Genomic DNA, 19,670 nt, shown 5'->3' with positions numbered 1-19,670 from the left:
CAGGGCTCAAACTCGTGTCCCCTGCATTGGCAGGCAGATTCTTAACCACTGCACCACCAGGGAAGCCCACTTGCTCAATTCTGAGAACTCTTCCTTTGACAAAAGAAGCAATGAGGAAAGGTCAAGTTATTGTTAGTCTCATCGATTTATGATGTCGACTGAAAAGAACGCACAATGTGAGAGTTGTGAGTTAAGTTTTATTGGGGGCAAAATGAGGACTAACACCCGGGAGACAGCATTCAGATATCTCTGAGAAATCGCTACGAAGAGCAGGGGGGCAGGTCAGTATATATGTGATTTTGGGGGTGGGGGGGTATATGCAGTCAAGCCTACATTTTTGCAGAAGGCTGCTGCTAGTCTTGTGAAGGTTGCTGCTAGTTACAAGGAGCAGACATCACCATGAAAATTTTCAGTACTTACCTAGATAGGAGGAGATGCAAGAATAAAAATAAAATCTCATATAATCTTCTCCTGAAAATATCTAACTATCTGAAGGCCTGTTCTGCCAGTTTTTTCCAAAGCACAGAGTGCCTCATTCCCGATCTCCACCCTGAACTCCTTTCAGGGGATGTTGAAAGTCAGCAGCTGCAGCAGCTCATGATTTAATCCTTGTAGAGGTAGATGGCAAGTGCCAATTGGTAGTTGGCAATGCTATACTTTTTTGTGCCTGACATAGCAGCCACAACAGAGGACAGTAAACACTTCTTTTATTTATTTATTTATTTATTTATTTATTTATTTATTTATGGCTGTGTTGGGTCTTCGTTGCTGCATGTGGGCTTTTCTCTAGTTGTGGTGAGCAGGGGCTACTCTTTGCTGCCATGCACAGGCTTCTCATTGTGGTGGCTTCTCTTGTTGTGGAGCATGAGCTCTAGGTGTGTAGGATCAGTAGTTGTAGTTCATGGGCTCTAGAGCACAGGCTCAGTAGTTGTGACGCATGGGCTTAGTTGCTCCATGGCATGTGGGATCTTCCCAGACCAGGGCTCGAACCTGTGTCCCTTGCATTGGCAGGTGGATTTGTAACCACTGTGCCACCGGGGAAGTCCAAGTAAACACTTCTTTTAAAACTTGTAATTTATGTGCAATGCTAGCATCATGATTATCAGCATATAAATTCTGGGTAGTTCAGTTGTTGACCACGCTGTCATCTAAATAAAAATATCTTGTTATTTCAGTGTCCTTCCTTGACAAAGTACTATAAAGCTGGAGAACACCTCCAATTAAAATGTTGATTGGAAAAGAGCCAATTCATTTCAACAGAATAAGATCTGAGACTCATAAAATCTTTGAAGTGACTTCACAGAGATGCAAACATGTGCACTTGAAGATGCTGAACCTCTGCCAGTACCTAGTGGAGCACCCTCCTCTTAGCTTGGATTACGGTCACCCCTTCACCCTCTTCTCTTGTGCGGAAAGCACACATCATCTAGTCAGGGGAAAGCTATACTTAGGATTTTATAAATAGTCTAACTATTTAAAGGAAAAAAGTGTTGCCTAGGATTTCTGTTTGTAAGTTTGTCATTTTTTTTTCAAATGTTTATAATAAGAATGGGCTCATTAGGGCAAATTTGGAAAATGCAGGGAGAAGATATGAAGAAAAGTCACATTAATTATACTACCCAGTGGTAACCATTGTTAATATTTTAATTCATGTTCTGCTAATCTTTATATATGTTTCTTTATACACATGTTTTTATTTCTTAAATACTTTCTTTTTTATTGAATAGAATCCACTCATTTTAGACACTTTCGAGAAAAATGTACGGTATATCAGTTTTCACTTTCTCAAAGAAAAATAAATTAATTTCTGTTTATTAAAAAGGCATTGGGGGCTTCCCTGGTGGTGCAGTGGTTGAGAGTCCACCTGCCGATGCAGGGGACACGGGTTCGTGCCCCGGTCCGGGAAGATCCCACATGCTGCGGAGCGGCTGGGCTCGTGAGCCATGGCCGCTGAGCCTGTGCGTCTGGAGCCTGTGCTCCGCAACGGGAGAGGCCAGAACAGTGAGAGGCCCACATTCCACAAAAAAAAAAAAAAAAAAGAAAAGGCATTGGGAGTTCCCTGGTGGTCCAGCGGTTAAGACTCCATGCTCCCAATGCAGGGGGCCCAGGCTGGATCCCTGGTCAGGGAACTAGATCCCGCATGCCACAACGAAGAGCCTGCATGCCACAACCAAAGATCCCGCACGCCGCAATGAAGAGGCAATGAAGATCCTGCGTGCTGCAACTAAAGACCCAGCACAGCCAAATAAATAAATAAATTTTTAAAAAAATGTATTAAATGATTATAGGGGAGATGGGTCAATACTATTCAAGAGAAATAGCTGGAAGAAAAATTAAGCTTTGGATATTTCCTAAACTCTATTTCAAAAGCGCTTTGACCTATGTTATTAATTTTAAAATACGAAATTTAAATAAAAATAATTTTTATCATAAAAATAACTAGCTTACTTTTGTATCAATTCAGAATATACTAAATTAACTAAGAAAGCATGACTTTTAATAATTTATCAAGCTAATAATGTCAGGGAGGAAATATTTCCCTCTGGAAATTTTTATAGCTGGTCTAAGAATTAAATTGACATCAGACAGATTAACAGGAGAAAATCAAACCAATTTTAATAACATGTTTATGTGGGAAAAACCCAGGAAAACTGAGTAACTCCCAAAATGGTCAGAGCACTCCCCTTAAATACCATTTTCAGCTAAAGACGAAGGAGGTATGTTGAGGGTAGTGGTTTGGGACTTTAAAGGGGAGGAAGGTAATTTACATGGAGGTGGAAAAACAAATGTTTGAAAAATGCTTGCTGGGCCAGGCAGAGATAATGAGACTCAGAGTAGACTCTGATCTCTAGGCCGTGCCAAGTCCCCCCCCACACACACCGCTCCCACCACTTTAGCCCATATTCTTTGCACATATCTCTGGTTATAGTCCTATTCCAGGAACAATCACTTTATCTAAATTTTTTTAGGCAGTTAAGAGGGTGGTAACAAGAAAAAACTTCCTGAGCTTTCTGTTTCTTAAAAATAATCAGCCTAGGGCTTCCCTGGTAGTGCAGTGGTTAAGAATCTGCCTGCCAACGCAGGGGACATGGATTCGAGCCCTGGTCCGGGAAGATCCCACATGCCGTGGAGCAACTAAGCCCATGCACCACAACTACTGAGCCTGTGCTCTAGAGCCCGTGAGCCACAGCTACTGAGCCTGCATGCCACAGCTACTGAAGCCGATGCGCTTAGAGCCCATGCTCCGCAACAAGAGAAGCCACCGCAATGAGAAGCCCGCGCACCGCAACGAAGAGTAGCCCCCACTCGCAGTAACTAGAGAAAGCCCGCACGCAGCAACGAAGATCCAATGCAGCCACAAATAAATAACTTTACTTAAAAAAAAAAAAATCAGCCTAATAATCCTCATGCCAATGAGACACATTTCCAGGTGGCACATTTTATTCCCCTACAATAAACATGTACTGACACCTTCTAAATAAGTAGCCCTGGAACCTTTAATGCATCCACATCCTTATAGATCAAAACTTTATTTGGTATAATATTATCAGCCACTCTAATGATCTCTAAAAAATATCAAATCTTTCTGGATATTTAACAATAGATTTGTATAAGACTACTGCTAATTTCTGTGTAATTCTGTGTTTTAAAGTATATTCTTTCACATTTACCTTGATAAATATAAAGAGTGAACTGGACATCAACTTGACTTTCAATTTAAAATCATACAAGATAGAAAAATAAAACAGTATAAGCAAAGAAAAATGAAAGAAAAAATTGCAACTTATATCACAGGCAAAGGGTAAATGGCTTGAGACTTAAGAATTCAAAGACAACCGCTGCTCACCTCACAAAATACAGGCAAAGGACATACACCTACATCAACAAAACAAAAAAGAAAGACAAGTAGCCCCTGAAAATATGAAAAGTTGCTCAATGTTTTGCTTAGCTAAAATTTTAGCAATCTCTATTATTTCTTGGGTTTCTGAGGAAGTAAATTTTAAAGGAGAACTAGAAATCAATTGCTTGGGAATCAACCATTCTTAGAATCAAAATTTCCCATCACAAGAAAAAAATTCTCATTGCTTTTTTTCCCCCCCAGAATGGAGTATGTCAGTGAACAATGTGATTAAAAAATATTTGATGTGTGTGACTTTCTAACTGCAAGAAATCTGTGCGTTTCTCTAAACATCAGTTATCTATGGGAAATATGTGTTTAAATTATGTATATATTAACTATATATATACTATGTATTAATGTATATACTGTCCACTGAAAGAAAAACTCACAAGGTAAAAGTTGTGAGTTAAGTTTTATTCTGTGACCTTTCTGAGGACTACAGCCCAGGAAACAGTCTCTCAGCTCTGAGGAATGGCTTTGAGGAGGTAAGGCAGCAGTCAGGATATACATTAATTTTTTGCTGGAAAATAAAAGCAGACATGTAGTTGAACATCAAAAGATTACTGCTAATCCCAAAGAACAGACATCTCAAGTTAATGATTTTATTGCTTTTCTAAGTATGAAAGATATTTTTCCTTAGATATGTATCTTAACTATCTAGGGGCCTATATATCCAAAGCACAACGTACTTCCTGTTTTTCTCCATCTTGAATTCCCCTTGGGGTGCACTGTCCATGAGCAACTGCAGTAGCTAATGGCTTAATCCTTGCAGAACTGGAATAGCAGGCAACATTTTTTTTCTTCACATTACTAATTATGGGTAAAATACTATACTGCTTAACTTGTATTACTGAGCACTTCTGTTCACTTCTGACCTTATATATTTCATCTGAAAAGCAGGGGCTGGGCCAATTGATCTCCAAAGCTATTCCTAGTACTAACATTCTAATATTGTTTTGTTTCACTTGCCTTTTTGTACAGTTAAATGTGAGATGTAAGTTAAAGTACATGATGTTTAAATGTAATTTGTCTCAGCATTATAATAAGAAAGGAATAAGAGATTTTATCTTTGCAAATCGACTTGTGGAATATGGTTTGTAATATATTTACTGTGTAAAGATTTCAAAAGCCAAGAGGAAACAAAATGAATATGTGATCCTTATGAGAAATGCCCTCCTTTCTGTACTTGACTGGGTTCAGAATCCCTGTGTTGGGTTTGGCACCACAGTAATGCTCTTGAGGTAACAGCCAAGTAAGAAGGTCAATTTGCTGGCAGGTGCCTACCAGGTGCGAGTAGAGGTGGCAGAGCTCCCAGGACCAGCCTCAAAAAGGTGGTTTAACTATCCTCTGTTTAGCCATTCTCTTTCAGGTTTTCACAAACACCTAACCTGTAAAGCACCATGACAGGTGAAAGCCTCTTCTGAGAGCATTCACAGGCCCCTTCATGCTGCTACCCTCACCTCTGAAAAGCAAAATGTAAATATACCAATTTAGGAGGCAAAGGATCGTCTAACGTTGTTTTATTTAATGAAGTTCCCCTAGGTTTAATGACATCCACAGACACTTCCCTCCACCTTACCGCCATTCCTAAAGCTTACAGGAGAGCTACTACATAGCTCAAAATCTGGTCTACAAACAATCATATTTTCCATTCTCTCCTCATTTTATCGCTGGCAGCTTGACAAAATCTTTAGGGGGAGTTGGAGGAACCACTAGTGTTTAAGCCCCTACTTCACTCAAAGCCTCGACTCTTGAGTTCTGTTCCTCTCAGCACCTTAGGAAGTTCACAGTCCATACTCTCCCTTTGAACTCAGTCACTAAAATGATCTCAAGACTAAGGGTTAGACAGTAGATCCACTTCATAGGTCAGCTTGCCATGCCTGATTTAGGAAAGTTTTCTCTGCAGACAGTTGTAGACAAATCCTTTCAGAGACAAATCCTGCTTTGTTCCTAGTGGCTAAAATTACTAAAATCAAAATCTCTCAGGACCTTCCCAGCATTTGGTAAATGCACACTGGGGGAGGATTGGCAGAAACATGTTAAATGCACTTGACAGCAACGCCCATTTATTTCATTCAGTATTTAATGCGTATTTATTATGCACCTAGTGTAGGTCTAGAACTGTCTCAGCACTGGAGATATAGCAAGAAAACTATCCCTGCCTCGTGGAACTTGTCCAGAAAAATAGAGAACAAGACTTAGAACCTTTCAAATGGAGCCTCAGTTGGGTCAAATCAAAATAAGTTAAAGAAATCTATGTGAATCTCTTCAATTGTATTTGGGATGATTTGATGAGCCCCAGGTACAGAAATTTCACTGAAACAAAGTCCCAGTAAAACCTCAATCCTTGAATCTAATCTAGCAAAAACTAGCCTACTTCTTTCCCTACGTTTTAAATTTTCTCATGAGAATAAAACAAAACAAAACGAAAAAAACCTTACTTTCAAGCCCAAAAATAAACGGGAAAGTTTTTTTTTCAGCTTATTGACATACAATATTATGTACAAATAGTTGCAGAAGAAATAATTTCTGTTTTCATAAGTTAATGCCAACAGTTAGCCACAGAATATTTCTGTTATATCACTCCTTCATAACTGAAAGTATTAACAGAAATGATAATTCCCCCTCATTGCATTTCCTTTCACTGTCCCCTTAATTATAAAATTATGGATTTTATAACCCCCAATACTAAGGTGTATATTTTATATATCACATCCACATTTGGTGTTTATATGCTCTGCCAAGAATTCAAAAAATTGTATTGGTCTGGGAGGAAGAGGAAATTCCATGGTTTGTTCATCCCAGAATAGCTTTAGTACGTCTCACATATAAAATTGTTTAAAAATATATAAAGTTTTGTTGGAAGCAGCCTAAATGTCCATTGACAGAGGAACGGATAAAGAAGATGTGGTACAATGGAATATTACTCAGCCATAAAAAAGAATGAAATAATGCCGTTTGCAGCAACATGGATGAACCTAGAGATTGTCATACTGAGTGAAGTAAGTCAGAGAAAGACAAATATCATATGATATTGCTTATATCTGGAATCTAAAAAATGATACAAATGAACTTATTTACAAAACAGAAATAGAGTCACAGATGTAAAAAACAAACATGGTTACGGGGGAGAAGGGTGAAAGGGATAAATTGACAGGTTGGGATTGACATATACATACTACTATACATAAGATAGTTAACTAATAAGGACCTACTGTATAGCACAGGGAACTCTAACCAATACTCTGTAATGACCTATATGGGAAAAGAATCTAAAAAAGAGTGGATATATGTATATGTATAACTGATTCACTTTGCTGTACAGCAGAAACTAACAGTCCAATAGTCCAATAAAAATTTTTAAAAATTAAAAAATATATATATATAAAGTTTTGTAATTCCAGATGATGCATTTGATGTTTATACGGAGAATTTCCATTTCCTCACCATCCTCTCATACCTTAACTCTGTGTGATAACAGGTTCTATCCCCACCATTCTATGAATGAAATAGCAATTGAAATATAGGTTGGATGTAAATAATTATTTTTCTTTACCTGATTCCAAAGGTAACATAGTGTCAGTATAGAAAGCTGAAAAGCACAAAGAAAATTAAATATCCATAATCCTATCAACTATTGGTTAATTTTGGTATATTTCCAACTAATCTCTTTCTGTATCAATATACTACTTTTGTTTTAATAAAAGGAATGAAAAAAGGTACACACTGATTTGGAGTCTGCTTTTTCCACTCAGGAATTTATCATAGTTTCTCACATTGATTTTTTTTTTAAACAATAAACTACCTACTATAAAATCCTTAATATTTTTGCTAGACACATGGATTTAAATTTTTTTTTGAAAACTATACAGCTTTGCTCACAGCTCTGATGATTTTTTGGGGATAAACTCTAAATGGAACTGGTGGTTTAAAAGTCATGTCCATTTTAAAACTTTTGACATACAGAAAAGTTACGTTAAATACTAAAATTTGAGGGTACTGGTTCCCCAAATACGTTTACTTACGTTGGTTGACCTTCTTATTCTTTGCCAACTAATAAGAAAATGTCAACTTCTTTTGTTTGCTCTTTAATACCAGTCAGGTTACTTTTATATTTCTTTTACTAGTCATACAGGTTTACTTACAATTCTACAAATAAATCTTGCTCATTGATAATTTTCCAGCATTGTTTGCAAGATCGTTTCAACAGAAAAGTTCTCCCCCTTATCCACTTCAGCTGACCAATTCCTACCCCTCCCAACTCTAATGACATTTACTGCTTCCAAGAAATTTGGCACTTAATGCCCCCCACCCCGTCCTTGCCTTTTTCATGCATGTATATTTCATCTTCAATAAAACATTTAGTGGCTCAAGGACAAAAGCCCGGTAGCGTTGGAACCCATTATGCTAATGGCCCGGTGTTAACAATTTACCTTCCCAGGGGTCCTTTCCTGGGAACACAGGGAAGGCTAATTGACTTTAGCAGTTGGGAGAGCAATGACCAAACCTTTCGTGATTTTGAAATCAGGCCATGAGAGGCTTCAGAAGCAGAGGCTCAACCACGGAAACCTCAACTATTGTCCCGAATTATGCCTGACTAATGCTAAAGATTGAGCAAGGGTACAGGTGTCCGGACAGCTTGGAGTGCCCCAGGTCCAAACTGGAGTCCTGAGGGGTGTCTGACCCACAGTGACCCACTGGCTGGGCTCTAGGTTTCTATTTTCGGGTCGATGCGCTTGATTCTTTAGTCCAGCTTTCCGGAAAAGGGACAGTGATGACCGCACCGGCCCTTGATTCCTTTCCACCGTTCTTGAGTAGGTTGGTAACAGTCTGTTTACGTAGAGGCGGTGAGATAGCCATTTCCCGCAAGCCGCCGCGGCTCTCCTTCAGGTCTGCAGACAGAGGACTCAGAGACAGTCCGAGTCCAAGAAGGAGGCGCAAAGCTCCCAGCCCACCGGGAGGGTTAGCCCCGCGCAAGGGCCTCGCCCCGCCTCTCCAGGCTTAAGGGCCGCCCCGGGCGCCGAGGCCCAGCCTTGCAGCCCGCCCATTGGCCTCGCAAGGCCCTCTCCTTCGCTCCTGCAGCGTTCTAGGCCACGCCCACCTGCGTGACCGCACAGGACACTGTGAATCCGGGGATTATTGCGTCTGGTAACTGAACTCTATCTAAAAGGTTTCTCCTGGCTTGCTCTCGGGTTTCCCGCTGATTTTCCCAAAAATGACGGCGTCTTGCGCGCCTCGCCGCGCGCCTTGCCAGGCACCTCCCGGCCGCCCAGAGAGTCCCCCTTTTCCTTGGTGCTGCGGCGGGATTCTTTTGCTGTCTTTAGTGCTCCCGTTGCCCATATTCTCCGGTAGGAGCCTGGAGAGAGTGTGCGCCCTGGCGGCGAACTGGAGTGGGTCGGGGAGCAGGCAGGTCAGAACCGAGGGCCGGGTGAGCTTTGCTTGTTGGCTCCGGGCGGAGGCGCGAAGCTGGATCCACCCGGGGTCGTGCGGAGTTAGGGTTGAAGGCGTGGCCGGAATGTCCTGGGTCTTGCTGTGCGGGGACCCACCGGGGTGGAGACCACGTAGTGGCCGAGGAGAAGGCTTGCTTGGTGGTGGGCACTGAGCGGTGAGGGGTGGTGGGCTCGGCCGGGGTTTACCCCGGACCAGGCTGGGTCCCTAGCAAAAGTCTGTAGGGTGTTTCCAGGACTGAGCCAAGTCGGAACAGGAGCAGGGACCCGTGCTGGTGGGGACGGCTTGCTCTTGAGTGCCCCTGTGTCTGGGGATGCTGCTAGGCTGGTGCTGTGCCCTGGGGGAGGGGTTGCCTTATGTTCTCTAGGCCGGTGATGCCTTGTGTGGGGGGTGTTTGTGCCCCGCTGGGGAGCCTGGGGGAATGTACCCTGGTGTATGCTTTGTGGAAGTCGCCAGCCCAGTGGTGCGCAGTGTGGGACAAGGAAGCTGCTTTGTATGGGGCTTACCGAAGCAACCTAAAAAACATTGGTAGCCAAACCTAGTGAAAAATGAGTATCCTGAAAATGAACTATAAATGACGTTCATCTGCTTTTCCCATACAGCTTCATAAACTAGAGCTGAGGCCCATTCACTTTTTTTTTTCTTTTCCGTGTTTCATTGAATCGAATAAATACTTTAAATATATGCCCAAAAAAAGGCATGCTTAATTGTATAAAACATACACAGTCAAAGGACAACCATTTTTAATACTTTGGTATATTTCCTTCTGTCTTTATATATACGTGTGTTTCCATGTCCAAGTTATTTTTAGGATCTATTACATATACAGTTTGTATGCTGCATTTTTTCTTAGCAGCCTTCATTCAATAAGTACTTGCCTTCTATATGCCAGGTCCTATGCCGGTCTTGGGTCCCCAGTGTCAGGCCCATGTTAGGAAATAAAATACTTGCTACAATTTATTGGGAGTGGTAGACAGTAGCCAAAACATAATGTTAATGAATACGTTATAACCCAAAAGAAGTACCCAGGAGGAAAGGAGCATGATTCTCTGACAGCATTTAACAAATGACTGGTGGAAGGGAAGACATTTCTGCTCATCAAACAGGCCAAACTCTGCCCTTTGCCTTCTGTACATGCTGTTCCCTTGGCCTTGGAACATTCTCCTTCTGCCTCTTGCGTAATTGGCTCCTTCTTATTCTTCAAAGTCAGTTGTGATGTTATCCCCTCAGAGGGACCTTCTCTGATGCAGTTTCCGGTGGACACACACACTTCAGCTCAATTCCCCCCAACTGGTAGTCACCCTCCCAAACTATGTTTTCTGTTCTCTCCTCACTAGAATGCAGAGATCTTGGCTCTCTTGTCACACTTGTGGTTTCAAATGCCCATTTTTTTTTGCCTCAGTGTCAACATTATTGTATAACTCTCAAGTACCAGCAAATTAAAGGTAACATTCAGCTGAGGCTTAGAGCCCAGGAACAACTTCTCTTGCTTCCAGGAGGAAGGTTCTCTAAAGAACCATGCTTAGGATGGACTTTCTGTGGTGCCTAAAAAGCTAAGGCAGGGACAGCTGGGGGTCAGAAAGAATCTATCTTCTCCTGACTGTAGACTCCTCAGCATTCTCAATACTCCAGTCTTGCTTGTTACGGATCACTTTGGAAGTTTATTTCTCTGCAAGAGAGTTGTGGGTGATGGAACAGCAGTGCTAACAAAAAATTAAAAGGAATTTTTTAAAGAATAATAATGTTTAGAATAGGCTTAAAGCTAGAAGTTGAAGGAGATGATGAAAACTATTCAAAATAGAGGAAAATAGATAAGTAAAATGAATAGGATGTATCAGGGAAGATAACAGCTAGAAATGAAGAGGAGGAAAAACAAGGTTAGGTTTAAGGTTGAAAGGTAAAATCAGGATAGGTAAGAAACTTAGGTAAGGTACAAATGCGAACTCACTATGTTGGGCAGGGAAAGTATGTGGATATAATAAACATGCGCTGAAGCGGCTCACGAGGAGAAGGTTTTGTAGTCGAACAGTGTTGTGCCTTGGGAGTCTTGCCATCTCAGAGGTAGTTGCCAAATGGTAGATCACAGAAGGGACCAGTCTCATTCCTCCAGAATGAGTCTGCTTTGTTGGACAAAACCTACAATTTCCTTTTATGGGTGGTCTCTTCTGCCTATTTTAGGTCTTTTCTTTTGAAAGAAGCCACGGTCAATAAGTGCTTACACAGTAGTTTCTTAGTTTCTTACTCTGCATATTACAGTGCAAGAAGAATAGTCCTTATTGGTCAATTGCTAGGTTACAATAATACTGGGAGATAGAGAACAAAAGAAATTAGGTGGTCAAATCTTTCTCCAGTGCATAACGTTTTAAGATGATTATTTTCAATATTAAATTCATTATACTGTATTCTTTACCATTGGTTTCTGTTTGACAGCAGTGTAACTTTGAGAACCAAAGCGTTTTGAATAGCGACTATGAGGCATGTACTGTGTGAGGTGTTGTGGCCACACGGCTGAATGGAGTCCACAATATCATGTGTTAAACATGAAGACATGTGATGGTGAGCTGAGAGATCCATGCAGAGGAGAGTCCGAGTACTACCGAACTCAGGTCTGGCTGCTCGCTGCTCAGAAAGTCAATACTTGAGAGACAAGTACTGGTAGGAATGGAAAGGTTTAATCAGAAGGCTGGCATCTGGGGAGAAGGCAGACTCCTGTCCCAGAGCTAACTCTGAAGATTCTGCTTGGCCATGAAAGTTTTTTAAGGGAAAAAGGGGAAGTAATCTCAGTTAATCATTGAGATAGGGAGTCATATTTATTGACATCTCCCATTGCCTGCAGACTTGTTGACTCCTTGTGATATTTCTTTAGATGTTATCTGTTTCACACAGTTTGCTCTCGAGGTTACTGAAGGGAAAGCTGGGGGAAAGATCTGATCATCTGTTAATTATTCTTCCTTTCTGTTTGATCTAAGAAGAGAACCAACAGGTTAGGCAAAGTATTGTGTAATCAAAAGATGTGAAAGGTGTGCTTGGGCCAGAAGTTAATTAAAGTATAGCTTTGCTAAAGTGACAAGACAAAAGGGACCTCCTGCAAAAAGCTCTTTCCTACAAAAAGCTGCTTACACAAGAGAAGGGGAGTGGTCAGTGCCTCCCCAGGGAAGCAGAGACTACTTCCTAGAGGAGATGTTGAGTGAATTAAGTCAAGGAAGACAAGAGTTGAAGGAGTTCTCCTGAGCAGGAAGAAAGGTGTTCAGAGCAGAGATAACAGTGTGAGCAAAGGCTCAGAGATGTCACATGGCTCGGGGCAGTCATGGACTGCCTAGCTACCCAGTGTGGCAGCAGTAGGGCAAAGGAGGCAAGAGGAAGGCAGCGGTGTAGATCACAGAGTGAATTATTATGGAAGAACAGGATAGTTAGGAATGAAAAATTACTATCATAAAAATCAGACTGTGGTGTTATTACCTGTTCTTTTTGGGCACCTTGAGGCCTTTCGTTTGCCCTAGCACAATGCAAATCTAAACTAAGCTTGCTTTAATCTCCCCAGGCTCTGTAGAAGACCATTGCTTAAGGACTAAATTGCAGACAAACGTTGTTGTCATAACCATACGAGGGTTCTAGATGACAGACAGTGATGGAAAGCAATGTGGGTAGTGGAACTGGGTTTCCTGGCTTGACCCTGGGTCTGCTATCTACAGGGAATATATTCATGGGCAAATTACTTCACCTTACCATGGTTCAGATTGCTCATCTTAAAGAATGGGAAATAGTACACAACTCATAGGAAGATTGTGGAGGATAAGTTAGTTAAAAAACACTAAAATAGTGATTGGCACAGGTTTAATTTGCTATTTCTAAAATGATTACTATCACCACGGTTTTAAGAAACAAGTTCTAGAATTGTTCATTGCTAATCTTTAGGAAAAAAATATAACCCACAGTCTTTGGAGTTCACTTTTAATAATGTTAAAATACTATTTCTAGTCATAGAAGTAATATAAAATGGGTTTATAATAAAATATTAAAACAAATATTTTGGCATGAAAGAAATTAAAAATTCTCATAAAGTGAAATGTCTGTAAATAAATGAATGAAAGAAATGGAAAATAGGAACAGAAACAGCAGTGAAAAGAGTGATGACTTGAAGCTATCTCTGGAGCAGTTTGGCTGAACAGTAAAGAATTTGAACTTTGACCCAAGGATGTATAAAACTGATAACAGTACTCATTCAGCTTTGGCACTAGGAACTAGAAATGCAGTGATGAATGAGACATGGTCCTCAAGAAGGCTACAGTCTCCTATGGAAATAAGCAATGAATAATTACAGTATGAAAAGTGCTATGAAAGAAGTAAATTGGGGCTCATGAGGACACTTAACTGAAATTTTTGGGTGAGAGATGTTAGGAGCCTCCAGGAAGAAGTGGCATCTAAGATGAAACTGAAGGAGGAGTGGGTGGGAGGAATGGCAGGGTCTCTGGTCAAAGCTGAAGTAATATGATGCATGGAGGTCTAGAGCACTACAGTAAGTTGAGTAATTTAATGGGCACTACTAGTGGAATTGAATGTGGCTTAGAGGAGTATGCAAGAGTGAGCAGATATTAAAGCTCTGTTAGCCATGTCAAGGAGCCTTAGACATTATCATGAGGGAAGCAGGGAGCCGTTGAAACATATCTGACTTGGAAGGGCCTTGGTCCTAGCATCACATCAGTATTACTCTGGTGGCAGTGTGAAGATGAACTGAATGAAAGGTGGCAAGACCAGTAAGGAGACCTATTCAGAAACTCTTGTAGCAATCCAGATAAGAAATGATAGTGGCTTGAATTAGAAGTAAAGGTGGAAACAGAGAGAGGGAACAGGCATTTCAGTTGTGGAAAACATGTATCTTGTTTGCTGGCTTCATTATGTTATTTGAGATAGTGTGACACATTCCAAGTGGAGCTGTGGGGAGGCAGTTGAACACATAGACTTGGCACCCCAGCTAAGATCTACGATGGAGAGAGGGATTTGGGAGGCAGCTCTCATCAGTTGTAATGATGTCATGAGAGTATACATTCTGACCCGGGGGGATTTGAAGAATGAAAATAAGGGGAGCTCGTAGAATAACTCATGAGGAACGTCACATTATGCAATCAGACAGAGAAGGAAGAGCAGCCAGAGGACAGGCTGAAAACCAGGCTGGTTTGCTACCTGGAAACCAAGGAAAAGAGCTTTTCAGGCACAAGAGAGCAAAGAGAGAATGAACAATAGCTCCTGATGTTGTAGACAGGGTAATTAAAATTACTGCGGGAGAGAGTGTTAGGGTGAATTTACCAAGAGGGAGGCTACTTAATGACTTGAAAATAACTTAAGTGGCTTATAAATGAGTGGGAACTGAGAAATAAAATTGATAGGTTAGATGTTAGAGCCTGCGTTTTGAAGAAGCAAAGAAAGTTTAAAAATAGGTTGAGTGGACAGTGAGAGAAGGAGGGGGTGGTCAGATTTCAGGAAGTTCCAATTTGGGTCAGAGACCATGATTTTCTGAAGGGAACCACATGGGAAGGGGTGTGGCGTGTGCTTATGTCAGGGAGTTATTTTTAATTTTGCAAGCAGGTAGAGAGTGCTTGCACAATTTTTGCAAGTGTATAGAAAGTGAACAGTTTTCTTGATTCACAGCAGAGCATTATTTCACTTTCCTGACACTCACCTGGAACACTGGGGAGTTTTCTGAATGCAGCCTATCTTATTATGTAATAGCATCCATTGTTAAAGTTTAGCATTACAGCCTAATAATAATGTTGTAAACTATTTAGAAAAAACTAAGTTAAGATGTTATTTTTTTGGAGCTAGGGGCATTTACTTTGAAAATCCTCATAGGAAAAAAATTCAATGTTCTGAGCAAAAGAAGAAATTTGATTATAAAAATGTGTGATTATTGGGCTCAATTATTACAGTGTATAAAGCTTGTGATCAACTGGTTGACAAAGCCAACATTCTAAACTGCACATTGTTAAAAGCACTCATTTCATGATGCATATTGGTAGGAAGAAATCCTTCATTAGTTGAATGGATTAAACTGTCCAATTGACATGTCTTTTTCCATTCAGAACACTATGTGTGAGAGTTATTTTAGGAATTTTCTCTTCCTTTTTATACTTTCGAGATAGTTACTGAAATTGAATGCATAAACAAAGAACACTTGTGTAATTTAATTATGGGCATGCTATTAACTTGATTTCTTTCTTGGTGGTTCCAGGAAATTCTAGAATGATGTAATACATTTGCATCTAGTACGAAATTATATAGCATTTCTAGCCTGTGTTTTTTGTTTGTTTGTTTTTTTCCTATGTTAAAATGAGAATGTCTGGCTCAGGGTATTGAGTAAATTTAATATTATTAATAAAATTCAACTCAACTAATTTTCTTTTTAAGCAATGCTTTTAATACTAAAGGGTTTTGTTTTGTTTTGGGGGGTTTTTTGTTTTGTTTTGTTTTCCTTTTTTTTTTTTGCTTTTGTTTTGTTTGGGGCAGTTAATTGAGAAGCATTCATGTAACAAGATCAGCATAGTAGAAATGTTGAAAACATTTGCTAAGTGTTGAAACAGTTTCAGCACATGATGTAAATGAAATGTTGGACGGTGTATCAAGAGAGGAGTTTAGAGTTTAGAATATGATAGGAAAGGAGGGTAATATTTCACCTCTTTAGAGTTCTCTCTTGACCAGTCTCTCAATCTGCAGTAAGACAGAGATCCAGGGGAGTAATAAAAAAAAGGTTCGTCAGGGACCAAAATAGGTCTATTTCTTTCTCCTTAGATCCTTAACCTTATAGGTGTGGCCTCTGCATTCCTTTAGCACTTTAGGACTTGATGCGTCTCCATATCATTATTTTACATAATTTTTCTAACAGATTTGTTAGGTTGTTGAGCCCACAGATAATTAAAAGGAAGAGAAATTGTTGAAGTAGGAATTACATTCTCCTAGGGAGGGACTCCCCACGCCAAAAAATAAAAATAATAAAAACTTATAAAAGTATAGCAAGAAAGTAGCTTTACTGTTGGGGTATATTAGATAAATAGCCCAAACATCTACCTCAGGGAGCTTCTAAGGATATGCATGCTCTATTGATCAGAGAAGAAAAATTAAATTACATTTAAAGTAATATCAAGAAAACAAAATTTTTTCAATGTAAGTCTATTCAAAATGGCAAATTTTGATATTTAAATGTTATCTATTTACTCATAAAATTATTTAGTTCACAAATATGAAATGAAGTCATACTTTGAAATACTTAGTCCATATGTATTTTGATCTTTGAAACCCACAATGTTTATTTAATAGTCACTTCTTATCATAGCATGTCTTGAGTACCCAGTGTGTACAGAGTGTAGTAGAAAAAGAAGGCATATGATCCCTGCCCTCTAGGACTTTGCCTACTGAGAGGAAACTGAGCCTGAAGTGACAAGTGATCACATGCTTGTGTTTCAAACTATGGAAGAGTAATCTGAGCAGAGTGCTATATACTATGGAAGACTTTTTAGAGGAGAGGTGAACTTTGAAATGAATTTAGAAAAAAGTATGTAAGGATATGTGTGTGTATATATATATATATATATATATATATATATATATATATATATATATATATATATATATTTAGTCAATACCAAAAAGATTTTGTCTCCTTTAATTTACTGTTGAATGAAAATTTAGCTTATTCCTCAACAAATTAAAAGCTAATAGGATGTTATTTAAAGTAAACAAGACACATCCTCTGCTACTACCATCACTTGGGTAAAAGCATGTGACAATCACTTAAAATCTTGCTAAGAACCTTTCCATTTATTCTGTACTGCCTACTTGCTGCTAGGCCACAAGTGGCTGGTGAAAGAGATTAAATCCTTAATTTTCTGTTTTTATTTTTATTCCTAGGTCCCTGTATTGACCCACCAGTAATGGAGAGTATGAAGCTCAAGGGTGTCATTAAACGCCATTATTATTCTGGGGACAGAATAAACTATGAGTGTCGCATAGGATACTTTTATGTGTGGCCTTATCTCCTCTCATCTACTTGTGAGCCTAATGGCTCATGGAGCCCTATTGAAGAAGCATGTTTAAGTAAGGAAACAAAACCATTTTTGTTTGTTGTTTTTTGCTTTCTGTAGAGATTTTTACACATTTTAGGGTCAATTTTCCACTGCAACAATAATGATTTTCTCATGCAAAACTAGGTTTTAGATAGCAATGCATTTTTTCAGGCTTTGAGAAATCTCCAGGGAACCTTTATTGGTGATTGGTTCCTCAGTAAATGTGAATTTTAAGTTTGCCCTTATAATAATTAAATAAAGAAAATAATATTTCATCAGTATAAAAGAGCAGTGTAGAATTTTGATCTTGATTTAAATGTTTTGAAATTGGTATGAAAAAACGAATTTGAAAATTTTCTTTTAGGAAAATCATGTCCAAATCCAGAAATAAAGCATGGTGAAGTATATGCCCCAAATAAAACCTTTGAGTTTGAATCAGAAGCTCACATTTCTTGTAATGAGGGGTAAGTAAGTTACTCCTTAGAGGAAATAAGTTAAATGTTATGAATTCCATTTTTCTTTGCTTCTTAGCTTAATCATTCCCTTAAAGTTGATTTCATTTTTCTTTCTAGGTCATAAGTTGCACTTGTAGCCAAATAACTCTTGGGCTTTTTATGGAGAATGAAATGATGTGTAATTAATAGAAAGGAATTTAAATTGAAGAAAAGCAAAATCATATACTTATTATATGTGGTAATAAGCCTATTGGAAGCATTGAAAATGTAGTAATCATGGTGAATTTATCCTTAACAACACAGTGCACCCTAGTAAAAATGGCCAGCTCTCAGAGTTGAAGGAGGGCTCACAGAAATGACACCAACAGTGTAAGAGGGCTCCTTTTTCTCCACACCCTCTCCAGCATTTATCATTTGTAGACTTTTTAATGATGGCCATTCTGACTGGTGTGAGATGATATCTCATTGTAGTTTTGATTTGCATTTCTCTAATAATTAGTTATGTTGAGCATCTTTTCATGTGCCTGTTGGCCATTTGTATGTCTTCTTTGAAGAAATGTCTACCTAGGTCTTTTGCCCATTTTTTGATTATGTTGTTGTTGTTGTTGTTGATATTAAGCTGGATGAGCTGTATGTATTGGAAATTAATCCCTTCTTGGTAGCATCATTTACAAATATTTTCTCCCAGTCTGTAGGTTTTCTTTTCATTTTGTTTATGGTTTCCTTTGCTGTGCAAAAGCTTTTAAGTTTAATTAGGTCCCAGTTTTTATTTTTGTTTTTATCTCCATCACTCTAGGAGACGTATCCAAAAAAAATATTGCTGCAATTTATGTCAAAGAGTGTTCTGCCTATGTTTTCTTCTGTATTATAATATACTGTCTTATATTTAGGTCTTTAATCCATTTTGAGTTTATTTTTGTATACGTTTCTATATGGTATTAAAGAATGTTCTAATTTCATTCTTTTTACATATAGCTGTCCAGTTTTCTCAGCACCACTTGTTGACTGTCTTTTCTCCATTGTCTATTCTTGCCTCCTTTGTCATAGATTAATTGACCATCAGTGTATGGGTTTATTTATGGGCTTTCTATCATGCTCCATTGATTTATATGTCTGGCTTTTCTGCCAGTACCATACTGTTTTGATGACTGTTGCTTTATTGTATAGTCTGAAGTCAGGGAGCATGATTCCTCCTGCTCCATTCTTCTTTCTCAAGAGTGTTTTGGCTAATAGGAGTCTTTTGTGTTTCCATACAAATTTAAAAATATTTTGTTCTAGTTCTGTGAAAAATGCCATTGTATTGAATCTGTAGATTGCCTTGGGTAGTATAGTCATTTTGACAATGCTGATTCTCCCAATCCAAGAACATGGGATATCTCTCCATCTGTTTGTGTCATCTTCAGTTTCTTTCATCAGTGTCTTATAGTTTTCAGAGTACAGGTCTTTTGCCTCCTTAGGTAAGTTTATTTCTAGATATTTTATTCTTTTTGATGCAGTGGTAAATGGGATTGTTTCCTTAATTTCTGTTTCTCATCTTTCGTTGTTAGTGTATAGAAGTGAAACAGATTTCTGTATATTAATTTTGTATTCAGCAACTTTACCAGAGCTCTAGTAGTTTTCTGGTAGTGTCTTTAGGATTTTCTATGTATAACATCATGTCATCTGCAAACAGTGACAGTTTTACTTCTTTTCCAATTTGGATTCCTTTATTTCTTTTTCTTTTCTGCTTCCTGTGGCTAGGACTTCCAAAACTATGCTGAATAAAAGTGGTGAGAGTGGGCCTCCTTGTACTGTTCCAGATCTTAGAGGAAA

The 19,670-nt window shown here is 39.1% G+C and overlaps 2 protein-coding genes across 2 annotated transcripts in view; both read left to right on the top strand.

Moving 5' to 3' along the window:
- The window catches only part of CR1 (complement C3b/C4b receptor 1 (Knops blood group)), a gene marked incomplete at both ends in the record, with an annotated part of 102,122 nt that extends 93,216 nt beyond the window's left edge, over positions 1-8,906 (top strand). The window contains one exon of the mRNA XM_082653398.1: positions 8,650-8,906. Within this exon, the coding sequence (XP_082509524.1) occupies positions 8,650-8,906 (257 nt within the window). The remainder of the gene's footprint in view (positions 1-8,649) is intronic.
- Positions 8,907-9,116: 210 nt separating this feature from the next.
- LOC309826418 (membrane cofactor protein-like) overlaps positions 9,117-19,670 on the top strand; it is a gene marked incomplete at its 5' end in the record, with an annotated part of 53,437 nt that continues 42,883 nt past the window's right edge. The window contains 3 exons of the mRNA XM_082660556.1: positions 9,117-9,249; positions 17,249-17,434; positions 17,768-17,867. Coding sequence (XP_082516682.1) covers positions 9,117-9,249; positions 17,249-17,434; positions 17,768-17,867 — 419 coding nt within the window. The remainder of the gene's footprint in view (positions 9,250-17,248; positions 17,435-17,767; positions 17,868-19,670) is intronic.

The sequence above is a fragment of the Grampus griseus genome (genome assembly GCF_964374135.1).
Source record: "Grampus griseus genome assembly, chromosome: 1".
Lineage (NCBI taxonomy): Eukaryota > Metazoa > Chordata > Mammalia > Artiodactyla > Delphinidae > Grampus > Grampus griseus.
The sequence above is the reverse complement of the archived record's forward strand: the minus strand, read 5'-3'. Positions and strand labels throughout refer to the sequence as shown.